Source organism: Plecotus auritus (assembly GCF_963455305.1).
Source record: "Plecotus auritus genome assembly, chromosome: 9".
Classification (NCBI taxonomy): Eukaryota; Metazoa; Chordata; class Mammalia; order Chiroptera; family Vespertilionidae; genus Plecotus; species Plecotus auritus.
Genome location: NC_137783.1, coordinates 123,862,416 through 123,884,425, shown reverse-complemented (window position 1 = coordinate 123,884,425; position 22,010 = coordinate 123,862,416). Strand labels below are relative to the sequence as shown.

Sequence of the window (22,010 nt, the reverse complement as noted above, 5' to 3'; positions counted from 1 at the left end):
TGCACTCTCACATACACATCTTGCACACGCGAGCCCTGCAGATGTAGGGTTTCACACCCGCCTCAGCCACATCACCCCACACACATCCACCTGTGCTGCGCAAATGCACGCTCCTCGCCTCAGAGACTCCCTTCACCCTCCTCACACACAGAGTTCATCACAGGCCCTCCACCAAGAAATAACTGAAGCAGAACAAACACCTTCCAGGAGTGAAAAGCCAATGCCCACCAAGGTTTGTCTAGAGTCCCTCTGAGTCTCTCACTGCATCCCTGAGACCAGCGATGAAGCCACTTTCATTCATTCCATTATTCATCATCAAACAAGTGCCCAAGCCAACCAGGTCTGAGGGGTGGCCAAGGAGAGTGATGCCAGGAGCCCAGGCTGGTCAGAAAGAGGAGGCAGACCCATGTGTAGTAACCCCAGGAGAGAAGTGATGAGGGCCCGAGGGCAGGAAAGAAGCCGCCAGAGTTCCTTGTACAGAGAGGTCTCATCTACCTTAGAGCAGTGGTTCTCAACCTTCCTAATGCCGTGGCCCTTTAATACAGTTCCTCATGTTGTGGTGACCCCCAACCATAAAATTATTTTCGTTGCTACTTCATAACTGTAATTTTGCTACTATTATGAATCGTAATGTAAATATCTGATATGCAAGATGTCTTAGGCGACCCCTGTGAAATGGTCGTTCGACCCCCAAAGGGGTCGTGACCCACAGGTTGAGAACCGCTGCCTTAGCATCAGGGAAGATTCCCACAGGCTATGTGGACCAAGGCTATTGCCTCAGACAATCATCCTCCCACCAGGTATGAGGCCCGGTTCCAGCAGAAGCTCCTCGAATACACAGACTCTAACAACATCGCCTCCCTCTTCCTCACGGCTGCCAACAGATGGCTAGAAGTCCGCATGGCAAGTGCCACCCACCCCCACCCCGGGCCCCAGGACAGGGGGTTCTGATAGGGGTGTGGAGCTCTGCAGAGCCAGGGCCAAACATGGACCGGAGGGTAGGAAGAATGTGGAATACCACCAGCTCATGTGCACACGCAGGGGGGAGGAAGGGGTCTTCGAGGTCTCACAGCCCTGGTGGTCCTCCCGGTGTCTGACCAGAGCCCCCTCTTCTCCATGTTATTGCCTGGGGACTGGGAATCTGAGGTGGGAAGAGTGGGAATAGGTGTGTGTTTAACTGTGATGAGTGTGTGTGTCTGAAGTGGGTCATATAATACTTACGTTGTGTACATATATGGGCCAGCTGGTGAGACACAGGTACAGGTGACTGGGGAGCTGGGGGAGCATAGCTGTGTGCACTCTGTCTCCTGGGGCTCCAGCCTTCACAGGCCTCCTGTGTGTGCTGACATTTACCTGAGTTTGGGGCTGGGGTTGAGTCTCAGCTGAGCTTCTCTCTGCTCTGAAGGGGAGGGGAGGTCACTGTGGCTTCAGCCCCCGAGGGCCCAAGCCAGCCCCGTCCCTCCACAGGAGTACATTGGTGCATGTGTGGTCCTCATCGCGGCCGTGACCTCCATCTCCAACTCCCTGCACAGGGGGCTCTCTGCCGGCCTGGTGGGCCTGGGCCTCACCTACGCCCTAATGGTGAGTGGCAGCGGCTAGGTCAGGGGAGGGATCAGAAACCACACACAGGGAATCCCAGGGCACCTCTCCCACATGAGACACCCCTGGGCCTTACCCCAAACTGCTTTGAGTCTGATGCCAGAGGGACCATGCAGGCAGGAGAGTCCAGGCCCCAGACAGAGGGTGGGTGAGGAACTCGTTCACGGTGACCCTTCCTGTGCCTCTGGGAAGGGCCACCCTGAACAGCCAGCCAGTGGGCAGCAAAAGATATTGGGGTGGGGGTGACAGCCCCTCCTCAGCCATAAGAAGAGCATCCTGGTGGCCAGGGATAGACCAGGTGGCCACTGACTGTGACTGGCTCACTCCCCACAGGTCTCCAACTACCTCAACTGGATGGTGAGGAACCTGGCAGACATGGAGATCCAGCTGGGGGCTGTGAAACGCATCCATGGGCTCCTGAAAACAGAGGCAGAGAGCTATGAGGGGCTGCTGGGTGAGGGGTGCAGGAGGGCTTCTGGGGAGACGGCCTGGTGGAGGGGTGTGCTTGGGTGGAGGGGACCAGGAGGGAACCTGGGGGTAGGGTACTCCTGGATACCAGCTGTGGCCCTTGCCTGGTGGCTGACCCCCAGCCCGGCCCCCAGCACCCTCGCTGATCCCCAAGAACTGGCCGGACCAAGGGAAGATCCAGATCCAGAACCTGAGTGTGCGCTACGACAGCTCCCTGAAGCCCGTGCTGAAGCACGTCAACGCCCTCATCTCCCCAGGACAGAAGGTCAGGGCGGAGGGCACCGAGCGGGCCACCCACAGAGACACCTTGGGGCCCTCCAGGGTCCTTCAGTTCTCACACCCATTCAGAGCCCCCAGGCCCCTCACCTGACATGGCTCAGCCCACCTCTCCCCTTCCTCCCTTTCCCCTTCTCCTCCTGCTGCCCTCACTCACTCACCAAGGACGACACCTCAGACTCCCCTGGTTACAGCAGCTTTGTCAGCACCCCCCAAGCCCACTGCAAATGGTCAAACTGTCCCAGGGCACTGCCCCCTGAGCTTCAGAACAGAGTGTGAGGCCACCCTTGTCCCGGGGAGGGAATCCCCATCTGGCCCTCTGCCCTGCCTCTCTGACTGATTCCCTCTTCCTCACTCCCACTCTGCTCTCTCTGCCACTGCCCCTCTCCTTCCATCTTTTTGTCACTATCTCTGTCTCTGTATTCGTTCTTTATTGTCATTTCTGTTGGTACCCAAGGGCCAGGAAGCGACGCGGACAGAGATGGCTCCAGTTTAAGGTGGGACGCACAGACACATCCTGCACACCACACGCAGCCACCCAGGCCTCCTGCCACACCCATGCACAGAGAGACACACTAGTGCCCCCAACTCTCCTGCAGCGAGTACCAGGCACAGCCAGGCCCACACCCAGGCCCAGGCAAATGGGCATCTACACCTGCACTTGCTTGCGGGTCCCCATGGGAGCCCCCTCTGAACCCACTGCAGGAAACAAGTCCAAACATGGGGCCCAGCCCTAGCCAAGCAGAAGCTGGTGAGAAAGCCAGGACAAGGAGATGCGCTATGACCTCCCAGCCCCACGCACCCTCATAGCTAGCACCAGAGGCTCCCGGCGCCCCCAGGCTCCCAGCACCCTAGCAACTTACCTGCTCCTCTCTTTCCAGATTGGGATCTGTGGTCGCACTGGCAGTGGGAAGTCCTCCTTCTCTCTCGCCTTCTTCCGCATGGTGGACATGTTCGAAGGTGAGTGATATGGCGGGCACCCCACAGGCACCCACAGCCACCAGATGAAACCTCAGGCCTGGTGCATGCTCAGACGTCACAGGAGGCCCGGCCATCACTGTCTTCCCCTGCCTCCTCCTGGGGACCCAAGTCCCAGCACCATGGTGCCCCACCTGTAGCATGGTCTCCACGCAGGGCGTATCATCATTGATGGCATTGACATCGCCAAATTGCCGCTGCACACCCTGCGCTCGCGCCTCTCCATCATCCTGCAGGACCCTGTCCTCTTCAGCGGCACCATCCGGTGAGCCCAGGGCCCCGCCCAGGACTGGCTCAGCTCCAGCCATCGAATCTGGAGCACAAAGAGGAGGGCTGAACAAGACCAGAAGCGCGAGGGGCTGGCGCTGGTTCTTCAGAGGAGTTTACCCCCATGCCCTTTTCTTTCTCCTTAGGCCTAGGCAGGCCCTGGTCCCTAGGGGTACCCCTACCCTCAGGTCTGGTGTGCCACCACCTTAGTGCCCACCTCCCAGCCAGACTCCCAAGTCAATCAGTTCTCACTCACTGCTCCCTTCACCAGCCTCACCCTCTGCAAGGCCCGTGGGGATGGAGCCAGGACCCTGCTCCCCTCCCTGTGAAGCTTTCTGTGTCACCCCCCAGATTTAACCTGGACCCAGAGAGGAAGTGCTCCGATAGCACTCTGTGGGAGGCCCTGGAGATAGCGCAGCTGAAGCTGGTGGTGAAGGCGCTGCCAGGAGGCCTCGGTAACTACTGCTGGCTGAGCGGCTGGTCGGGCACTAGCAGACACCCAGATGTCCGTAAGGGCTGGGGAGGGAAAACTCGTGCCTTAGTTTGTCCAGAGTTTGGAGTCTGAGGTCTGGCAGGACCCCAGAGACCATCTAGTCCTAGCTCTCCCCATTCGGGAGCTCAGAGAGGTCAAGTGACTTGCCCCGGGTCACACAATGGTCAATTCAGGGTCTGGCACCGATAGGACAGTAGGGGTCCCTGTGAGAGAGAGCTTCCAGGTCCCCGATACCATGGTGGTATATTCAGTCCTACCCTTCCCTGTCCATCTGCCTGCCCAGTCCTCCCGGAAAGAGGAAGGAGAAAACCATCTGGGGAATCACAAGCACAGGGCGCTCATGCATGCTCCTGGGAGACTGTCCCACCCCAGGGTCGGTCCATTTGCTGCTGTCCCTTTGGGAGCAGAGGCTGGCCACGCCTTGGCTTCAGAGAAACACGCCACCAAGGCCCCCGCACATGGAGTGCATACTCAGTGCACACACCCTCCCAGAACTGCCCAGGGCCCCAGCAGCACACACTCCAGAGGGTGCTCTTCTCTATGTAATCCATGCAGGTGGCATCCGTGTTGTTGTGTGACGCACGGCAACCCTACACACCTGTACTCACCACACACACTCACATATTTGCTCCTGTACAGACATTTCCTGAGCCCCCTCCCCGCAAGCCACACTATCTACTCTACTCACAACCCAAGATTCACTCAGCCCTGCTCCTCTCCTGGGGCTGATTTCAGATGCCATCATCACAGAAGGCGGGGAGAATTTCAGCCAGGGCCAGAGGCAGCTGTTCTGCCTGGCGAGGGCCTTCGTGAGGAAGACCAGCATCTTCATCATGGACGAGGCCACGGCTTCCATCGACATGGCCACGGTTGGTCCTGGGCACATCCACGGAGTAGGGGGCTTGGAGAGGGTGGGTGGGTTAGGGGCAATTTGCATAAAGTAGCCCTGAAGTTCAAGATGTTGCCTTGAACATCAAGGCCATTTGTGGCAGAAAAGGCAAAGGGCTGGGGACCCTGACTCCAGCTAGGGCATGTTCACAATCCATATACATACAAGCTGCACACAGATCCATGGCAACTTCATACCTGTCCCCCACCACAGCACACCCCACATAAGCTCACAGCACACACACAAGCACAGAGCTGAGCTTCTTAAATGCTAGGAACCCAGTTGGTCCTATGTGGACTAGGGCCAGACAGAGGGAGGAGGTGGGGCTAGGATTGGGGTCAGATGGGAGCTGGGCCACAACCCTGGGCCCCACATTCCCAAAGCTAGGCCAGACCACAGCCACTGGGCAGGTGAGCCAACAGCTGCTGCTCCAACCTGGCAGGAAAACATCCTCCAGAAGGTGGTGATGACGGCCTTCGCAGACCGTACCGTGGTTACCATTGCGGTAAGGGGCCCGTTGATGGGGTGCAGGGTGGACACCCAGTGAAAGAGCAGCCCTTAGGCTCACAGGTTCCTGGTGATCAAGAGGGAGGGGACCTGGGGCAGGGCATGGCAAGGAGTCTAGAAGGCTTGCAGGGACCCTGGATTGCAGGATTTGGAGTGGGGAGGATTTGTACCTGCTGTCCCTCAGACCTCCCCTCTCTTTCTTCAAGTTCCAAGCCCTCCTCCCCATCCCTTCCCACACCTCACCCCTTCCCAAGGCCCAGTGAGCTAGGCTAGGGTTACATCTCCATAGGAAATGGGGGGTGGGGGTCTCTGAGACTTGAAGCCTGAAGTCTGGGGCAGAGCTGAGACCTGGTGGAGGGAGAGGACGTCATTAGTAAACAGAAGGCTTGGAATCACAGCCACCTCAGGAAAGGGCAGTCACCACAGAGCCAGGACATTCTGGCCACATGCCTCCTCCTCCTCCAAGCTGCAGGAAGGATGCCCTCAGCTGCCCTGGCCTTCCCCCACCACCCTGACCAGCCCCCTCCTGCTCCATTCAGCACCGTGTGCACACCATCCTGAGTGCAGACCTGGTGATTGTCCTGAAGCGTGGCGCCATCCTCGAGTTCGACACTCCAGAGAAGCTGCTCAGCCGGAAGGACAGCGTCTTTGCCTCCTTCGTCCGTGCAGACAAGTGACCTCCCAGAACACAAGTGCCATCCCATGCCCCATCCTGGCCCCACCTCCCACCTGGGTTTTCTAACTGTAAATCACTTGTAAATAAAGAGATTGGTTATTTCCTACCAGAGACCTGAATCTGGTGGGCAGGGGCTGGGCGGACTGTGGGTCCAGTGGAGCCAGCATTATTTTGGCATCAAGCAGACCTGAAGAAGCTGTGTGAACTCGGGCAAAGCGGGTTTCCTTGTCTGTGAAATGAGGGTTGTATTACTGTCCCAGGGCTGCCATCACAAACCAGCAAGGACTGCATGGCTTAAATGACAGAAATTTATTTCTGATAGTTCAGGAGGCTGGAAGTCCAAGATCAAGATATCACAGATTTGACTTCTCCTGAGGCCTCTCTCCTTGGTTGCAGACAGCTACCATCTGGCTATGTCCTCACATGGCCATTCCTCTGTATGCACATCTGTGGTGTCTCTCTCTTTTCTTGTTAGGATGCCAGTCATCTTGGATTAGGGCCCCACTCCTATAACTTCACTTAACCTAATTACCTCTTCGCAGGATCTATCTCCAAATACAGTCACATTGGGGGCGGGGGGCTTCAACATATGCTTTTTGGGGCAGCACATAACAAGAGTTATAGCATTTTGTGATTATCTCATCAGATAAGGTAGCAGATCTCCTTATAGCTTGGTCCCCTTCCTTCTTACTTTAATTCCTGAACTGAAATTGTGGGACCCCAAGTACCTTGGATTACTCAACCCCTCTTTGAAATGCACTATTTCCCCTGCAAATGACAGGAACCCCATGTGGCTTCAACAAAAACTGGAGTTATTATCATATATGACTGAGAAGGGCAGGAGGTGTGCTACTTCAAGTATGCTGGATCCAGGTGTTTGACATCAGGATGTGTCTCTATTTCTGGGTCCATCTTCCTCTCCTTCCCCAATGACAAATGGTCACTAGCAGCTCCAGCTTACACCCTACCCCTCTGAAAAAAGAGATGCTTTCTCCTCATAGTTCCAGCAAAAATCTCAATTGACCAACTTGGGTCACATCCATGCCCCTAATCATGTGGTCAGAGGATTGGAACAAACTGACTGGCTAGGTCTGGACCACATGTCCCCATCTCCATCCTCCATGCAGGGGCATTCAGAAGTAGGAGATGGTGGCCCTCCAGAGGGAGAGCACAGTGCATGCCACAAGTCAGCCAGGTAATGGCTGGAAAGTGCTGGGGCCCAGACAGGGGAGGCCAAAACAACTGTCCTCAGACTCCATCTGCATCTTGAAACAGGAGAGCATACCTGCCCTCAGCCAAGAAATGGCAGGTGCTCGTTTGCATATCATTTTATTATCATTTACATGTTGCCTTCAGTACTGGCTGTACCAGGCCCTGGGGGTGCATACCCCAGGAGCCCTGGGCCTGCATTCATCTTGTTTGCAAGGGGGTCAGAGCCATGCAACATAAGTAAAACCCACCAGTCATTGGAGAGGAACCCAACACAAACCATTCTGGATGTTCTAGGAGCCACAGGAGCTCAGAGAGGGAGAGTCCTTTAAGGCTGCCTGGAAGAGGCTGGATTCGAGTTGGGCATGGGAGGGATATAAATTATATAGGCAGAGTTGGATAAAAATGGTCCATTTAGTGGTGGATGGGTGACATAAATTCAGACAGCCTTAAATGCCAGAACAAGAAGTCTGGGATAAGACTATGAACAAAATGGAAATGGAGATGTTTTTTGAGTAAGAAAGAGACTTGAGGAAGATGAGTATGAGGAGGTACAGGATGGAGCAGGGCTGGAGGCTGAGCTCTTTGGATAGTGGGCTCATCCTCCTGGAAAGGGTAGAGCAGGAAATAGCTGAGGCCTCAGGACCACACTCTGAGTAGGGCCTGGCCTTTCCAGCTCTGAGATGCCTCTGGGGCCCCAGCAGCTCCCTCCACTATGGGACCTCCCAGGAGCAGAGCCTAGGAGGAGAAGAGGATCCCCATCCTCCTATGCCCACCCTACCCCCACGGAATTGAAGGGAAGTAGCAGGGGCAGGGTCCACACTGAAGTCTTGCAGGGATGCCCAAGGCAATTCTGGCCCAAACCCCTCTGTAGCATCCCTAATGTTCTGCCAACCTTGACTTGGATACCCTACAGACGTGGTTCATCTCTGGCTACTAGAACTGACTCTTCCCTGCATGAAATCAAAGACTGCCTCTGTTCCACTCAGTGTCTATACTGGGTCTACACTTGGGGTCACACAACACTACTAGTCCATCCTTCTTGGACCTCAAGGGTTTCTGCAGTAGTGCCCAAACTCTCGAGGGAGGGCAGCGATTTTCAAGCCCAAACTCTCAAGGGAGGGCAGCGATTTTCAAGTCTCCTATAGCTGATGACTCAACAGCTATAGTTGCCCCAGAGGTTTCCTGTGTAATCCTGTCTCCTTGAGCTCCCCACTCTGCTCATCCTGTTTTCCCCTTCCCCACCATAGGCACTGTACCTCTGGTAATTCAGCCCAAGATCATGCTTATTCTAAGTAATAGTGTTCTGTCTGCTGATGGGTATGGGAAAGAGGAAAACTCAATATGAAAGCCACACCTGGCCCTACTGAGGCCCACAAACCCACTGTCCTTAACTTTCCAGCCTCTACCTCAAGCCCCCACTCCAACCAATGAACACACATGGGTCCTGAGCCCCTGAAAGGGAGTGGGGCTAGTACTGCCACAATAGAGACCAAGCAGCCTTTCCCCTTCAGCCAAGAACTGGGGACCTCCCATCTGGAGCCTAAGCCATAGGGCAACCCTAGGCTAATGCCTGCAGTAGAAACCACTCATGTCCTGGCCAAGAGCTTGGGTCCTCAGTACCCAAGTCGGCCCTAATACAGCCTCAGAGAACAGAGTACCTCCCATTAACTAAGGTAGAAGAAATCAGGCTTTGGGTGTAAGGAGGTGTTAAGCAAGTGCCAGTAACTCAAACCTTCTTTAAAATGCAGGGCTAGGGTGGGGTAGTCATGATTGAAAAGATGCGACCACCCAGGCTCCTGGGCTGCTGTATCCAGCATTCCCTGCAGTGGCTGTTAAATTGTGTTCCTACACCTTCTCAGGTACTCTCCCCGCCCCCCGCCCTTGGGGAGGGGGGCCGTGGATTTCATCAGATTTTCAAAGGATCCGTGACTCAGAAAAGGTTAAGAACATCCCCCAAAGAGAAGAAGCAGATAGCTGAGAAGTCATCAGGGCCTTCTAGTCTCCCCCAGTCACCGGGTCGGTTATGCAGCGCCTCGGTGCCTCCTTTCTCTGGGAACCGCAACGCCCAGTGCTGCACTCAGAGGCGGACATTGACCCAACAGAGGATGGGAAAATTGGGGACGGAAGCCAGGGCGACAGGAGCTGTCACCCCGAGTGGGAGGGCAAGCCACGACTTCCTTCACCCCCATCCCGCCCTACTTTCATAGACTGTGGGCAGGAGGGAGCTCTTTTTGTCCGTCTGATGGGACAAATCCCCAAGGCCAGCCTGTGAGTCTGGATAAAAGCAGGCAATGGGAGGTGACCGGCGAGAGGCGGGGTTTGAGTCTGTGCCCGCCCCGCTCCAGTTCAAGAATAGGTCGGGCTCCCCCTGGCGGCCCTCGGCCCCGTCCCCCACTCCACTCCGGCGCCCCTCGCCCTCAATCTTCTACCCCCACCTAGCACTGGACGGTCTCCGCGGACTGACAGACCGACCGGAGGACGGGCCGCTGCAAGCCCCACGGCAGAAGGGGGCGGGGAGGCGATGGCAGCGGCTTGAGGAGCAGGAGCAGGTGCCGCGGCGACAAGCGGGCGGGGCCGGGACCGAGCGCGGGGCGGGGGCGCGGCGCCGGCGTGCGTGCGGCCCGCTGGGGGCCGGAGGCCCCAACTCCGGAGTGAGCCCGGTCAGGTCGTGCCAGGGGTGAGGGGATCCGGAGCTGAGCCGGGTGGGGTGTTTTCTCTGGAGGATCGCAGGATCCCAAGGAGACAGAGAGGACGATAGCTGGAGGGGGATCCGAAGAGCGAAGAGCGCGAGCCCGCTTCAGGGGGTGGGGTAGGAAAGAGGGGCATACCTGAAGGTGAGCCTGGGGAGTGGTCAGGATATGAAACAAGCTTGGAGGGGACCCGGGGACAGAAATGGGTGAGGCAGAAGACACGGTGGGGGTTGTGTGAGGTCTGGTCAGTTGATAATAACCAGAGGTGTTAAGTTCCACAGTGGAAGAGGTGGGTTGAGAAGGAAGGCTTAGAGAGAGACCGGGTCTTAGACAGGGCCCCCCCGCCCCCGGGGTGCCCAGTAGGTGGAGGATTGTTGAGCTGAGATCCAGGTGGGGAACCGGTAGGGTGGGGGGCTCACTAGGCAATGGGCAGGTGGGCTGAGGTGTGAGAGGGCTGTAAAAAGTGAAGCAGGGGCCAGATGGAGGTGAGGATGAGTCTGGTTAGGGAGGCGTCTCAGAAGTGAGGCCAGCACAGGCTGAGGGTGGTCCCAGAGTGGAAGGGTACCCAGGGAAGGAACCCTTCAGTGAGGCCTGAGGCTGGTCAGGGGGTGCCCCCATGAGGGAAGCCTCTCCCTGGTGGCCGCTGGAGCAATGCTGTCCCGCAAGGGCATCATCCCTGAGGAGTACGTGCTGACCCGGCTAGCAGAGGACCCTGCGGAGCCCCGGTACCGTGCCCGAGAGCGGAGGGCCCGCTTCGTGTCCAAGAAGGGCAACTGCAACGTGGCCCACAAGAACATCCGGGAGCAGGGCCGCTTCCTGCAGGACGTGTTCACCACACTAGTGGACCTCAAGTGGCCGCACACGCTGCTCATCTTCACCATGTCCTTCCTGTGCAGCTGGCTGCTCTTTGCCATGGTCTGGTGGCTCATCGCCTTCGCCCACGGCGACCTGGCTCCTGTTGACCTGGCCCCTGGAGAGGGCGCCATTGTGCCCTGCGTCACCAGCATCCACTCTTTTTCATCTGCCTTCCTTTTCTCCATTGAGGTCCAGGTGACCATTGGTTTTGGCGGGCGCATGGTGACGGAGGAGTGCCCACTGGCCATCCTGATCCTCATTGTGCAGAACATCGTGGGCCTCATGATCAACGCCATCATGCTGGGCTGCATCTTCATGAAGACTGCCCAGGCCCACCGGCGAGCCGAGACCCTCATCTTCAGCAAGCACGCGGTCATCGCCTTGCGCCAAGGCCGCCTCTGCTTCATGCTGCGCGTGGGCGACCTCCGCAAGAGCATGATCATCAGCGCCACCATCCACATGCAGGTGGTGCGCAAGACCACCAGCCCTGAGGGCGAGGTGGTGCCCCTCCACCAGGTGGACATCCCCATGGAGAATGGAGTGGGTGGCAACAGCATCTTCCTGGTGGCTCCCCTCATCATCTACCACATCATTGATGCCAACAGCCCACTCTACGACCTGGCGCCCAGTGACCTGCACCACCATCAGGACCTCGAGATCATTGTCATCCTGGAAGGTGTGGTGGAAACCACGGGCATCACCACCCAAGCCCGCACCTCCTACCTGGCCGATGAGATCCTATGGGGTCAGCGCTTCGTGCCCATTGTGGCTGAGGAGGATGGCCGCTACGCCGTGGACTACTCCAAGTTTGGCAACACCATCAAAGTGCCCACGCCACTCTGCACGGCCCGCCAGCTTGATGAGGACCGCAGCCTACTAGACGCTTTGACCCTCGCTACGGCCCGTGGGCCACTGCGTAAGCGCAGCGTGGCCGTAGCCAAGGCCAAGCCCAGGTTTAGCATCTCTCCAGATTCCCTGTCCTGAGCCATGGTCCCTTGGGCTCTCACCCCACATGTGTGTGCACATGGGCAGTGTGATACGATATGTAGAATGGACATGGTATGGGCCTGTTGGCCAGGTCAGGATCTAGTGTGAGGTTGGGCCCTCCCCAGATCAGCCTCCCCCCTGCTGTGCTCACTCAGGGTGTTACAAGGCATTGTCACTACCTATTTCTGGTCTCAGTGGGAGCCTGTACTGGGTTATTTTTGTCCCTGCTCCTCCCAGCCCCAACTCAGGACTGGTTGGTGCCCCTCCCTGGACTCAAGGCTGGGGAAACTGTGGGAAGTGTCAGGCCCTAAAGCTGGATCTCCAGCTACTCCTAGAGCCCCATGATCAACCAGCCACAGATGGGCAGATGGCTGGGGAAGAACAGTTCCCAGTTTGGGGGCCTGCTGCTGTGTTTCTGTGACCCCGGCAACCCTTGCTCCCTGAAAACGTGATGAGCTAAAGAGTGGGCCAGCTGGGGAGGGCAGCCAATGAGGGAGCTCATTCCAGCTGGAAGATTGGAGGTGTGGAGCCTGCACAGACAGGGACAGGCTGAGGCTGACAGGACTCCCCTCCACTGGCAGGCTCCTGCAGGGAGGAAATGGCGAAATGGCGTGAGAAAGCTCAGCTTCACTGAGACCTCTCAGGCACAGGGAAGGGGGATGGGCACTGTTCCCCTACCCTTTGCCCCAACACCAAGGCTTCTATGGTGAGGGCTCCGTGGGCTGTGGCTGCTGAGCCTGCCTGTTCCCATTCTGTCCCCCACCCTCAGACGCTGGGGTGGGCTGGGGCAGACACTTGCATGCCACGCAGAAAGACCCTCCACACTCACTGAGCCTCAGACCAAACTCTGGTCCTGGCTCCCCACCCATGGCTGCCACTGACTTTGTCCAGAGGGTGACCATGGAGGGTCTAGGGGTTGCTAGAAAAGGAGATGCTGGAAAGCTCAGGATGGTGGGGGTGAGCAAGGTCCCTGAGGTGAAGGGGCCCTTGGCCCTGATGGGCTTGACTCCAGGCCTGGAATCTTGGAGCAGTGTTGTGTGTACTTACCCATAATTCTGCCTTCTTGTCAATAAAGCCTCCCTCCTTCATGACTCTAACTCTGGGCTGTTCTTCCTGGGGAAGCAGGAGGCATGCTGGTGGACAGGGAGGGGAGGGCTGGGGCTACCAGCCCACATTCCAGAGGTGCCATGGAGTATAGTCCAGGAGCCCTGGAGAGAGCCCTGAGACTGGCCCTCTTCCCCAGTTCAAGGAGACATTTCCCCTTTTGCCTCAAGCAGCCCAGCCCTGCCAACCTGTCTGGCCATTTCAACCTTTGGACATTCACCAGGCTTATAGCGCTGCCTCCATTCTCAGGAACTCGTAGCAAAGCTGGGGTGCTCAGTGGGAGAGAGATGGGGACATCATGCGCATTAGTGTAGTGATTGGAGCATAAGCTCTTATGCCAGCCGCCTGCGTTCAAATCCTGGCTCTAGCTCTAAGACTTTGGTCAAGTAACTCAACCTCTCTGTGCCTCAGTTGCCTCATCTATAAAGTAGGGATACTAACACTACCTACCTCATAGAATTGTTGTGGGAGGAAGTGAAAAATATATGTAAAATTGTGCCGTGCCAGCACAGCCAAGGGTGAACCTGAGTGGGGACGGTGAAGGATTGAGAAAAGACAGACAAGAAAATGAAAGCTGGGTCTCGGTGGGATGCTGTCCTCTCTGATGGAGAGTCTTTCTGGTGGAGAGCTAGTGACAGTGCCACGGACTACAAGCCGTGTCTTTATTTTATAGCCAGACTAGTGGCCCAGTGCACGATATTCATGCACATTAAAAGGGGATTAATTAGAGGAAATAATTTAATATTGCTATTTGCCCTTTCTCTATAATAGAAGTGTCAGAGATGAAAGAAAATTAGTAAAATGTATATGAAAACCTTCCTCCTGTCAAAGTCGGGGGCACACCACGGGACCCAGAGTCAAGTCCCCGCCCACCCACATGCACCTCAAAATCGCATGAGACCCAGACCTGGCCGCCCCCCCCCTCATGGGATAGATCCAGACCTGGCTAGTCCCACCCTTGTCAAGCCCCACCGGGCAGGGAACATAGCCTCAGGTCCCCTGGCCCAGCGCCAGGATGGGGGGCGTGGCCTGAGGTCCCCAGCCCAGACTGGGGTGGGGGACATGCCTTGAGGCCCCCCGTCAAATCCCACCAGGTGTGGAACATGGCCTGAGATCCCCTGTCAAGCCCTGCTGGGTGGGGGGCATGGCCTGAGGTCCCCCGTCAAGCCCTACCAGGTGGGGGTGGGGGCGGGTGGCACGCAGCTTCAGGTCCCCTGTCAAGCCCCATCGGCAGGGCGGTACAGCCTCAGGTCCCCTGGCTTGGTGCTGGGGTGGGGGGTGTGGCCTGAAGTCCCCTGTCAAGCCCTGCTGGGTGGAGGGTGTGGCTTGAGGTCCCCTGGCCTGGCACTGGGGTAGAGGGAGCAGCCTGAGGTCCCCTAGCCCAGCACCAGGACGGGAAGTGCACCTTGAGGTCCTGTCAAGCCCTGCCGGGTGTGGAAGGCGGCCTGAGATCCCATCAAGCCCCATGGGGGCGGGGGAGGGTGTAGCCTCAGGTCCCTGCTGATTGCTTGTTAAGGCTTCTTATGGGAACTTGGCCTCAGCTGTGGGTGCAGCCATCTTTGTGACGGAGTGATGGTTAATTAGCATATTCCCTCTTTATTAGATAGGATGCCACGAGGCAAAGTAAGGATGTGGTCAAGATGTTTACAACATTCTTGTGGGTTTCGATCCTACTCAATTACATGCACCTGAACTCTAGCAAGCCCACATCACTCAGGCACGTGGGGCCACGTGTTCGGACCATAGGTTCAAGCTTACAGCTATAGCTGTTGGCTATAATTGTGCTGGGAGGGCTCTGCTTTCCAAGCTGGGACTTGCACGAGGCCATGAGAGGACTGTGCCCTCTCATTAGCCTGAGGCTTGAACCTGTCCAAACACTGTAGCCGCTCTCCACATAAAATGCTTTCATGTCTGGTCCATAATAAGTGCTCAATAAATGTTAGCTATTGTGATTGCTATAGCATCAGCCACATGATGAGACAACTGGCCAAGCAGATGTTAAGAGAGAGGGTGCTATTATATTTCCCCTCAGTGATGAGAGTCTCTGCCTGATCTTATTTTCTTCACAGTTGCCCCTCGAACTAATCTCAGGGGCTGTAGCTGCACAGATTACCTGGTCTTCTTGTTTCCATCTCACCACCTCAGTCCATCTTTGATGCAGCCACCAGTGGTCTTATTAAAAGGTTTATGATCATACCCTCCTATGTCAACCACCTGCAGTAGCTCCCATCGCCTTCTGGGTCAAGGCTAGACCCATAGCCAGCCATTTTAGCTTTACCTGCTTTCCAGCCTTACAGTTCACAGTTGCCAGGATCCTGTGCATCCTCCCACTCCCCTGCCTGCCTTACTATCCCCTCTTTGCATATAACATTGACCTTCCTACCTCTGAGCCTTTGCCTCTGTTACTCCCTTTGCCTGGACTGCCCAGGCTTCATGTCTGCCTATTGAAACCCATAGAAGTTCAGGCCAAATGATGCCTCCTTGAAGCCTTCCCTGATTCCTCTGGAAAGACATGGTCCTTCCCCCTTCATCTGTGTCTGTGGGTATTCTACTTTTACCTGAATTTTTAGGTCTGTCTCCCCTTCCCCAAGTCCACGGCTCCTTGAGATCAGGGACTATGTCTGATTTAGCCCTGTGCCTGGCACTGAGTAAGTGCTGGATGAATGAATGATGGATGGATGGATGGATGGATGGATGGATGGTGTACATGACAAACCAGGGTTATTGCTGCAGTTCGAGGCCTGCAGAGGGCTTTTGTTGGATCAATGAGAGTTCATCCCAGGCTACTCGAGAGGCAAGGCTGAGAGCCAGGAAGCTGCTGTTGCTGCAGTTCCAAGCTCTAAGCTGCCTCCTCCCTGCACCACACAGTCCCCTAGTGTTGCTGAGCTGACCCATTTCTGGTTTAGAGAAAAAGGAGATGAGAAGCTACTCAGAGTCAGCCCAGACTTTCTGGGGGCAGTGCTTGGCTCTTGGGACTCACATTAGCTGTTCTTAAGGCCAGAGGAGAGGTCAGACCCACTGTAAAACCCCTTAGCAGCACATCCAGAGTAACCTTCCTCCAGCCCTCAGACCTTAAGGCGCTGGGGACAGTGAACTGGCAGAACTGAGGGCTCAGCGCCACCTGCTGGTCACAAAGAAGACCTACTTGATCCCAAAAAATCAGGGCCACTGGTCACTCTAAGAGAGACACCCCCAGCCTTAAGGTTTAGCTCCGGGAGAAGCTGGAAAGTTTCAGCCATGGAGGGAAAGTATGACGCCTTTCTTTACCCTTGTGAATGTTCTTGCCCACTGGTAGTGCCCCTTCCATTTGAGGACATCCCTGCTTTAAAGCACTGAACTAACCTGGCCAAAGAAGGTCCCCTGAGCTCCACTCAGCCCAGCAGGAGCTCCTGTGAGAACTTCATTTCTGATATGCTGCCTCCAGGACAGCATTGGACATCACATAAGAGCAGACATCAGTCCATGCTAGTCCACACCCTGCGTGCAGAACTGGCTCTCCCCCAGTCCCCGTGGACATGGGAGGGAAGCACGTGGTGTCACCACGGTCCAGTGCTGATGGAGGCACTGTTCTCCAAGTTTGCAGATGAGGAAACAGGACCAGGAGTGACATTAACTTGCTAAAATCTCACAGCTAGTAAATGACAGGCCCAAGACTCGAGCCTGAGTCTGTCCGAGGCTGCTGCACAGTCCCAGTGACTGAGCTCCAGCTTTTACTAGGGGCACCACCTTTCCTAAGTGTCAAATCCACCACAGAAAGACAGTTGTCTCTAGTCCAAGAGCAAGAGGGAGAGTGTAACTCAGGAAGCCCCTGGGCCTCCCTGAGTCCCAGATTTGAGACTGACAGCAGGCTAAGCTGTGGCATCTCCCGCCAGTCACGTGGCCCTGGACTCACCCAGCTACTTCAAGACCCACTATCAACAGGTGGCATCCTCCCAACTCCATCCTGCAGGTGAGCTCCTACCCAGCATCTTTCCTTAAGGAGAACTTCCCCAAGGAGCTTTCTACCAAGGTGGCTCCCTACATGTCTCTGGGCTCACCTCTGACATTCCCCAGGTCCAGGTATCAGACACCAAGACATGCAGAAGACTTTGGGGAAGAAGGTATGAATTTTTCATGCCAAAGTCTTGTTGACCCCAGACTAGGACAGGTGTGAAGAACAACAGATGTGTTCCAGCTTGAAAGAAGCTGGGGAAAGAGAGAACAGTAGGATTCAAATCAGACTGTGTTCCAGAGAGTGAGTTTATTACACGACATTCTAAATTATTGGCATCCTCTCTGCCAGGTCCACCTGCCTGGGGCATTGTATGTCTTCATGGAAGCGGAAGCAGGTGCTACCTACACCCTACTCTATTTCCACTCTGGACAGGCCCAACTCTGAAGTGACGGGAAAGGCAGGTCACTTATGCTGGCCAACTTGGGTACAGGAGTGTGAGCTGCCTTTCCCCTGATCTCAGGCACTGACACCACGGAGTGGGGAAGTAATGCAAAGTGCATATGCAACTACACAAATGTATTTCCTTCACTGGGAGGAGCAAGGGTATACAGTACAGGCCATGTGAGCGGTACCCAGAAGTGGTCTTCAGACACACACCTCCTCTTCATGAAGGGGCATCATTCCTTGCAGCACAAATGGGTCGCAAACTCCTCCTCCATAGACCATCAGCACCCAAAGTGAAGAGAACCAGACTTTGAGGAGCCCTGCCTCTACGTTCTCTTTCTTTGATCCATTCCAGTTTTTCTCACAAGGCCGTTATCACTGGGGAAGGGAAGTCACTTCAGGGGAACCCAGAGAGAAGTAAACGCAGTACAGTTCTGACTGAGATCCTTGTTAAAGTCCTACTGTATCCTTGGTTTCCCATCCATCTTGGAAGTAGAAGAATGAGAATCATCCCATAATTCTGCCTCTTTTGCGCCTCTCTTCAGGTCTCTCAGGGTCTGACCAGCATACTTATATCTGAGTTTAGTAACTCCTTGATGCCTTTTTTTTCTACATCATAGATTCTCTTCCAATTAATAATGTCCAATTACCGTTCCCCATGTTTTATATCAAATATTTTCATCTTCCTATAAAAAGACCCCATTTGTGATTTCCCCCATCTAATTATATTTTATTTTTCCCCTTGCATTATTTTATCACAATCTCTACAAAATTATAATTTCTTTTACTAAATTTATAAAAATTTCCTCTGCCTTACTACTTTTTTCCAAAGGATGTCATTCTCTTTCAACCACTATGAACACCTTTGGACTACTTCCTACTGTTGCCATGTGCCTCCTTCCACTTTGAGATTTATTGTTTGCTCTAATTATATTCTCAGAGCAGGCACCAAACACATCAATGCTGCCATCCCCACAGGCCACCGCTAAAGGCCACTCTAACTCACCCTCAGGTGGGAGTTCAGCTATGGGGAGTCTGTTCTATTCGTCCCTCTAAACCAGGGATTTTCAACCTTTTCATCTCATGGCACACAAACTAAATTCTGCAACACACCAAAAAATATATTATATTGTCTATTTGACACAAAAAAATAGGTATAATTTTGACTCATTCACACCAGACAGCTGTTGTTATGTTGGCTGTTGTCATTTGACAATCTAAGGCCGTGGTCGGCAAACTGCGGCTCGCGAGCCACATGCGGCTCTTTGGCCCCTTGAGTGTGGCTCTTCCACAAAATGCCACGGCCTGGGCGAGTCTATTTTGAAGAAGTGGCGTTAAAAGAAGTTTAAGTTTAAAAAATTTGGCTCTCAAAATAAATTTCAATCATTGTACTGTTGATATTTGGCTCTGTTGACTAATGAGTTTGCCAACCACTGATATAAGGGGAAAGATTAGCGCCTCTGACTAAATAGTTAGGAATTGCATGTTTTAAAAATTATTTGTGGCACACAGGTTGCAAATCAGTGCTCTAAGCCAAGAGAATCGCAAGTTAAGTTATGCCTGTGTGCTAATTGCACCAGTCCTGAGTGATCTAAGACTTGTTTCTGAGTCATTACTCCATCCAGTAGAGATGGGAACAGGGCTTCTCTGCCCCACAAAGGTCCTGAAATACAGCTGCACATTCCTGATAACTGCATTCAGAACCACACTGTATGTTACCCATGACCAACACCTGGCATGAGACCCTCCACAGCCCTGTCAGTCTGTCCTGGCTGAGGCGCCCCTACTTCTATCCCATAGGAATAGCATCAGCCACCTTGGTCCAGTCACAGAAAATAAGGCAAAGGCCGAACACACCAACTATCAGGTCCTCCCCTAAGAACAGACTAGAACTGTACAGAGGAAGCCTCTCCTCTAGATCTAATTAATGATCAAGCTCATGATTCACAGCCCAACCTCATACCCTGGATCTTCCTTGGTAATCAATCCTATGTAATAAAAGCCCAGTGACCAAATGGCAGAATGGCCAGAATGACCCGTAGATTAGTTGTTATGACATAAACTGACTACCAGGGGGCAGGCGCTCAATGCAGGAGCTGTCCCCCGGTGGTCAGTGCGCTACCACAGTGGTAGCATAGCTGGGCTGACCCGGGATAAGCTGCTGCTCCTGCTGCAAACCTCGGGCCGACAGGCAGGAACCCAGGCTGCAATTGCCTCCTTGCCCCAGGCTCCTCCTCCTTGCTCCCTGCCAACTCCTCCAGATACCTGCAGGCCGTGCACCACCACTGCCAGGCTCACAGATTTGACCCCGGAGGCTGGTTCGTGGCTGCCGCAGGACTGAGGCCTACTCCACTGCCTCTCAGTGCTATTGTCCCTGGGCCCAGCCTGACCTGGTCCCCTGGAGAGGCGAGTGCTCTGGCTCCACGGAAGATGCCAGACCAGGGAGCAGCTGCTCAGAGTGCGGGTCCAGAGCCGCGGTATGAGAGGTGCTCCCACAGTGGGCCTATCCCCACAGGCCATGCCCCCAACAGTGCACGAATCCTGTGCACCGGGCATCTAGTATGGTATATATTTTTTAAATTTCTTTATTGAATAAGGTGTTACATATGTGCCCTTATTTCCTTATTACCCCCCCTCCCAACCTCCCCACTCATGCCTTCACCCCCCCGGTGTCTGTGTTCATTGGTTAGGCTTATATGCATGCATACAAGTCCTTTGGTTGATCTCTCCCCTTACCCCCACCCTCCCTTACCTTCCCTCTGAGGTTTGATGGTCTGATCGATGTTTCTCTGTCTCTGGAACTGTTTTTGTTCATCAGTTTATGTTGTTCATTATATTCCATAAATGAGTGAGATCATGTGATATTTATCTTTCCCTAACTGGCTTATTTCACTTAGCATAATGCTCTCCAATTCCATCCATGTTGTTGCAAATGATAGGAATTCCTTCTTTTTTAGCGCAGTGTAGTATTCCATTGTGTAGATGTACCACATTATTTTGTGTTTGTTTTTTTATATTTTATTGATTTTAGAGAGGAAGGGAGAGGGAGAGAGAGAGATAGAAATATCAATGAGAGAGAATAATTGATTGGCTGCCTCCTGCACACCCCCCACTGGGGATCGAGCCTGCAACCCAGGTATGTGCCCTTGGCTGGAATCGAACCTGGGACCCTTCAGTCCGCAGGCTGACGCTCTATCCACTGAGCCAAACCAGCCAGGACACCACAGTTTTTTAACCCACTCATCTGCTGATGGGCACTTAGGCTGTTTCCAAATCTTAGCTATGGTAAATTGTGCTGCTATGAACATAGGGGTGCATATATCCTTTCTGATTGATGTTTCTAGCTTCTTGGGATATATTCCTAGAAGTGGCATTACTGGGTCAAATGGGAGTTCAATTTTTAGTTTTTTGAGGAAACTCCATACTGTTCTCCACAGTGGCTGCACCAATCTGCATTCCCACCAGCAGTGCACCAGGGTTCCTTTTTCTCCGCATCCTCGCCAATATTTGTCGCTTATTGATTTGTTGATGATAGCCATTCTGACAGGTGTGAGATGGTACCGCATTGTCGTTTTGATTTGCATCTCTAGGATAATTAGTGACTTTGAGCACATTTTCATATGTCTCTTGGCCTTCCTTCTGTCTTCTTTCGAAAAGTTTCTATTTAGGTCCATTGCCCATTTCTTGATTGGATTGTTTATCTTCCTTTTGTTGAGTTGTATGAGTTCCCTGTAAATGTTGGAGATTAAACCCTTATCAGTGATAACATTGGCAAATACGTTCTCCCATGTAGTGGTCTTTCTTGTTGTTTTGTTGATGGTTTCTTTTGCTGTGCAAAAGCTTTTTATTTTGATGTTGTCCCATTTGTTTATTTTCTCTTTATTTTCCATTGCCATAGGAGCAGTATCAGGGAAGAAGTTCCTTCCGCATATGTCTGAGATTTTGCTGCCTGTGGATTCCTCTAGTTACTAGTATTTTTATGGTTTCCCGTCTTATGTTTAAGTCCTTTATCCATTTTGAGTTTATTTTTGTGTATGGTATAAGTTGGTAGTCTAGTTTCATTTTTTTGCATGTATCTGTTCAATTTTCCCAACACCATTTATTGAAGAGACTGTCTTGATTCCATTGTATGTTCATGCCTCCTTTGTCGAATATTAATTGGGTATAGTGGTTTGGATCGATTTCTGGGTTCTCTATTCTATTCCATTGATCTATATGTCTGTTCTTGTGCCAGTACCAGGCTGTTTTCAGAACAGTGGCTTTGTAATACAGCTTGATATCTGGTATTGAGATCCCACCTACTTTGTTCTTCTTTCTCAGGATTGCTGCAGCTATTAGGGGTCTTTTTTTATTCCAGATGAATTTTTGGAAAGTTCGTTCTAGGTCTGTGAAACATGCCGTTGGTATTTTAATGGGGATTGCATTGAATCTATAGATTGCTTTGGGTAGTATGGACATTTCGATTATGTTGATTCTACCAGTCCATGAACACAGTATGTTCTTCCATCTGTTTATATCTTCCTCTATCTCTTTTTTCAGTGTCGTGTAGTTTTTTGCATATAGGTCTTTTACCTCTTTAGTTAAGTTTATTCCTAGGTATCTTAATTTTTTTGGTACGATGGTAAATGGGA

The 22,010-nt window shown here is 53.5% G+C and overlaps 2 protein-coding genes across 23 annotated transcripts in view; both read left to right on the top strand.

Moving 5' to 3' along the window:
- The window catches only part of ABCC8 (ATP binding cassette subfamily C member 8), a 72,377-nt gene extending 66,114 nt beyond the window's left edge, over window positions 1-6,263 (top strand). For 7 of the 22 annotated variants that reach the window (XM_080642183.1, XM_080642179.1, XM_080642182.1 and 4 more), the window contains 10 exons: window positions 801-903; window positions 1,468-1,581; window positions 1,933-2,053; window positions 2,190-2,332; window positions 3,225-3,303; window positions 3,478-3,586; window positions 3,940-4,043; window positions 4,817-4,950; window positions 5,413-5,475; window positions 5,944-6,258. In XM_080642183.1, coding sequence (XP_080498309.1) covers window positions 801-903; window positions 1,468-1,581; window positions 1,933-2,053; window positions 2,190-2,332; window positions 3,225-3,303; window positions 3,478-3,586; window positions 3,940-4,043; window positions 4,817-4,950; window positions 5,413-5,475; window positions 5,944-6,219 — 1,246 coding nt within the window. In that variant the 3' untranslated portion in view covers window positions 6,220-6,258. Of the gene's footprint in view, window positions 1-800; window positions 904-1,467; window positions 1,582-1,932; window positions 2,054-2,189; window positions 2,333-2,800; window positions 2,969-3,224; window positions 3,304-3,477; window positions 3,587-3,939; window positions 4,044-4,816; window positions 4,951-5,412; window positions 5,476-5,943 lie in introns of those variants that run through there. The other 15 variants (XM_080642173.1, XM_080642171.1, XM_080642172.1 and 12 more) reach the window with 9 other exon arrangements.
- A 3,514-nt stretch (window positions 6,264-9,777) lies between these two features.
- On the top strand, window positions 9,778-12,986 carry KCNJ11 (potassium inwardly rectifying channel subfamily J member 11). The gene has a single exon (XM_080641556.1). It carries the CDS (start codon window positions 10,707-10,709, stop codon window positions 11,892-11,894), a length of 1,188 nt encoding a protein of 395 aa, XP_080497682.1. The 5' UTR covers window positions 9,778-10,706; the 3' UTR covers window positions 11,895-12,986.
- The last annotated feature ends 9,024 nt before the right edge of the window (window positions 12,987-22,010 follow it).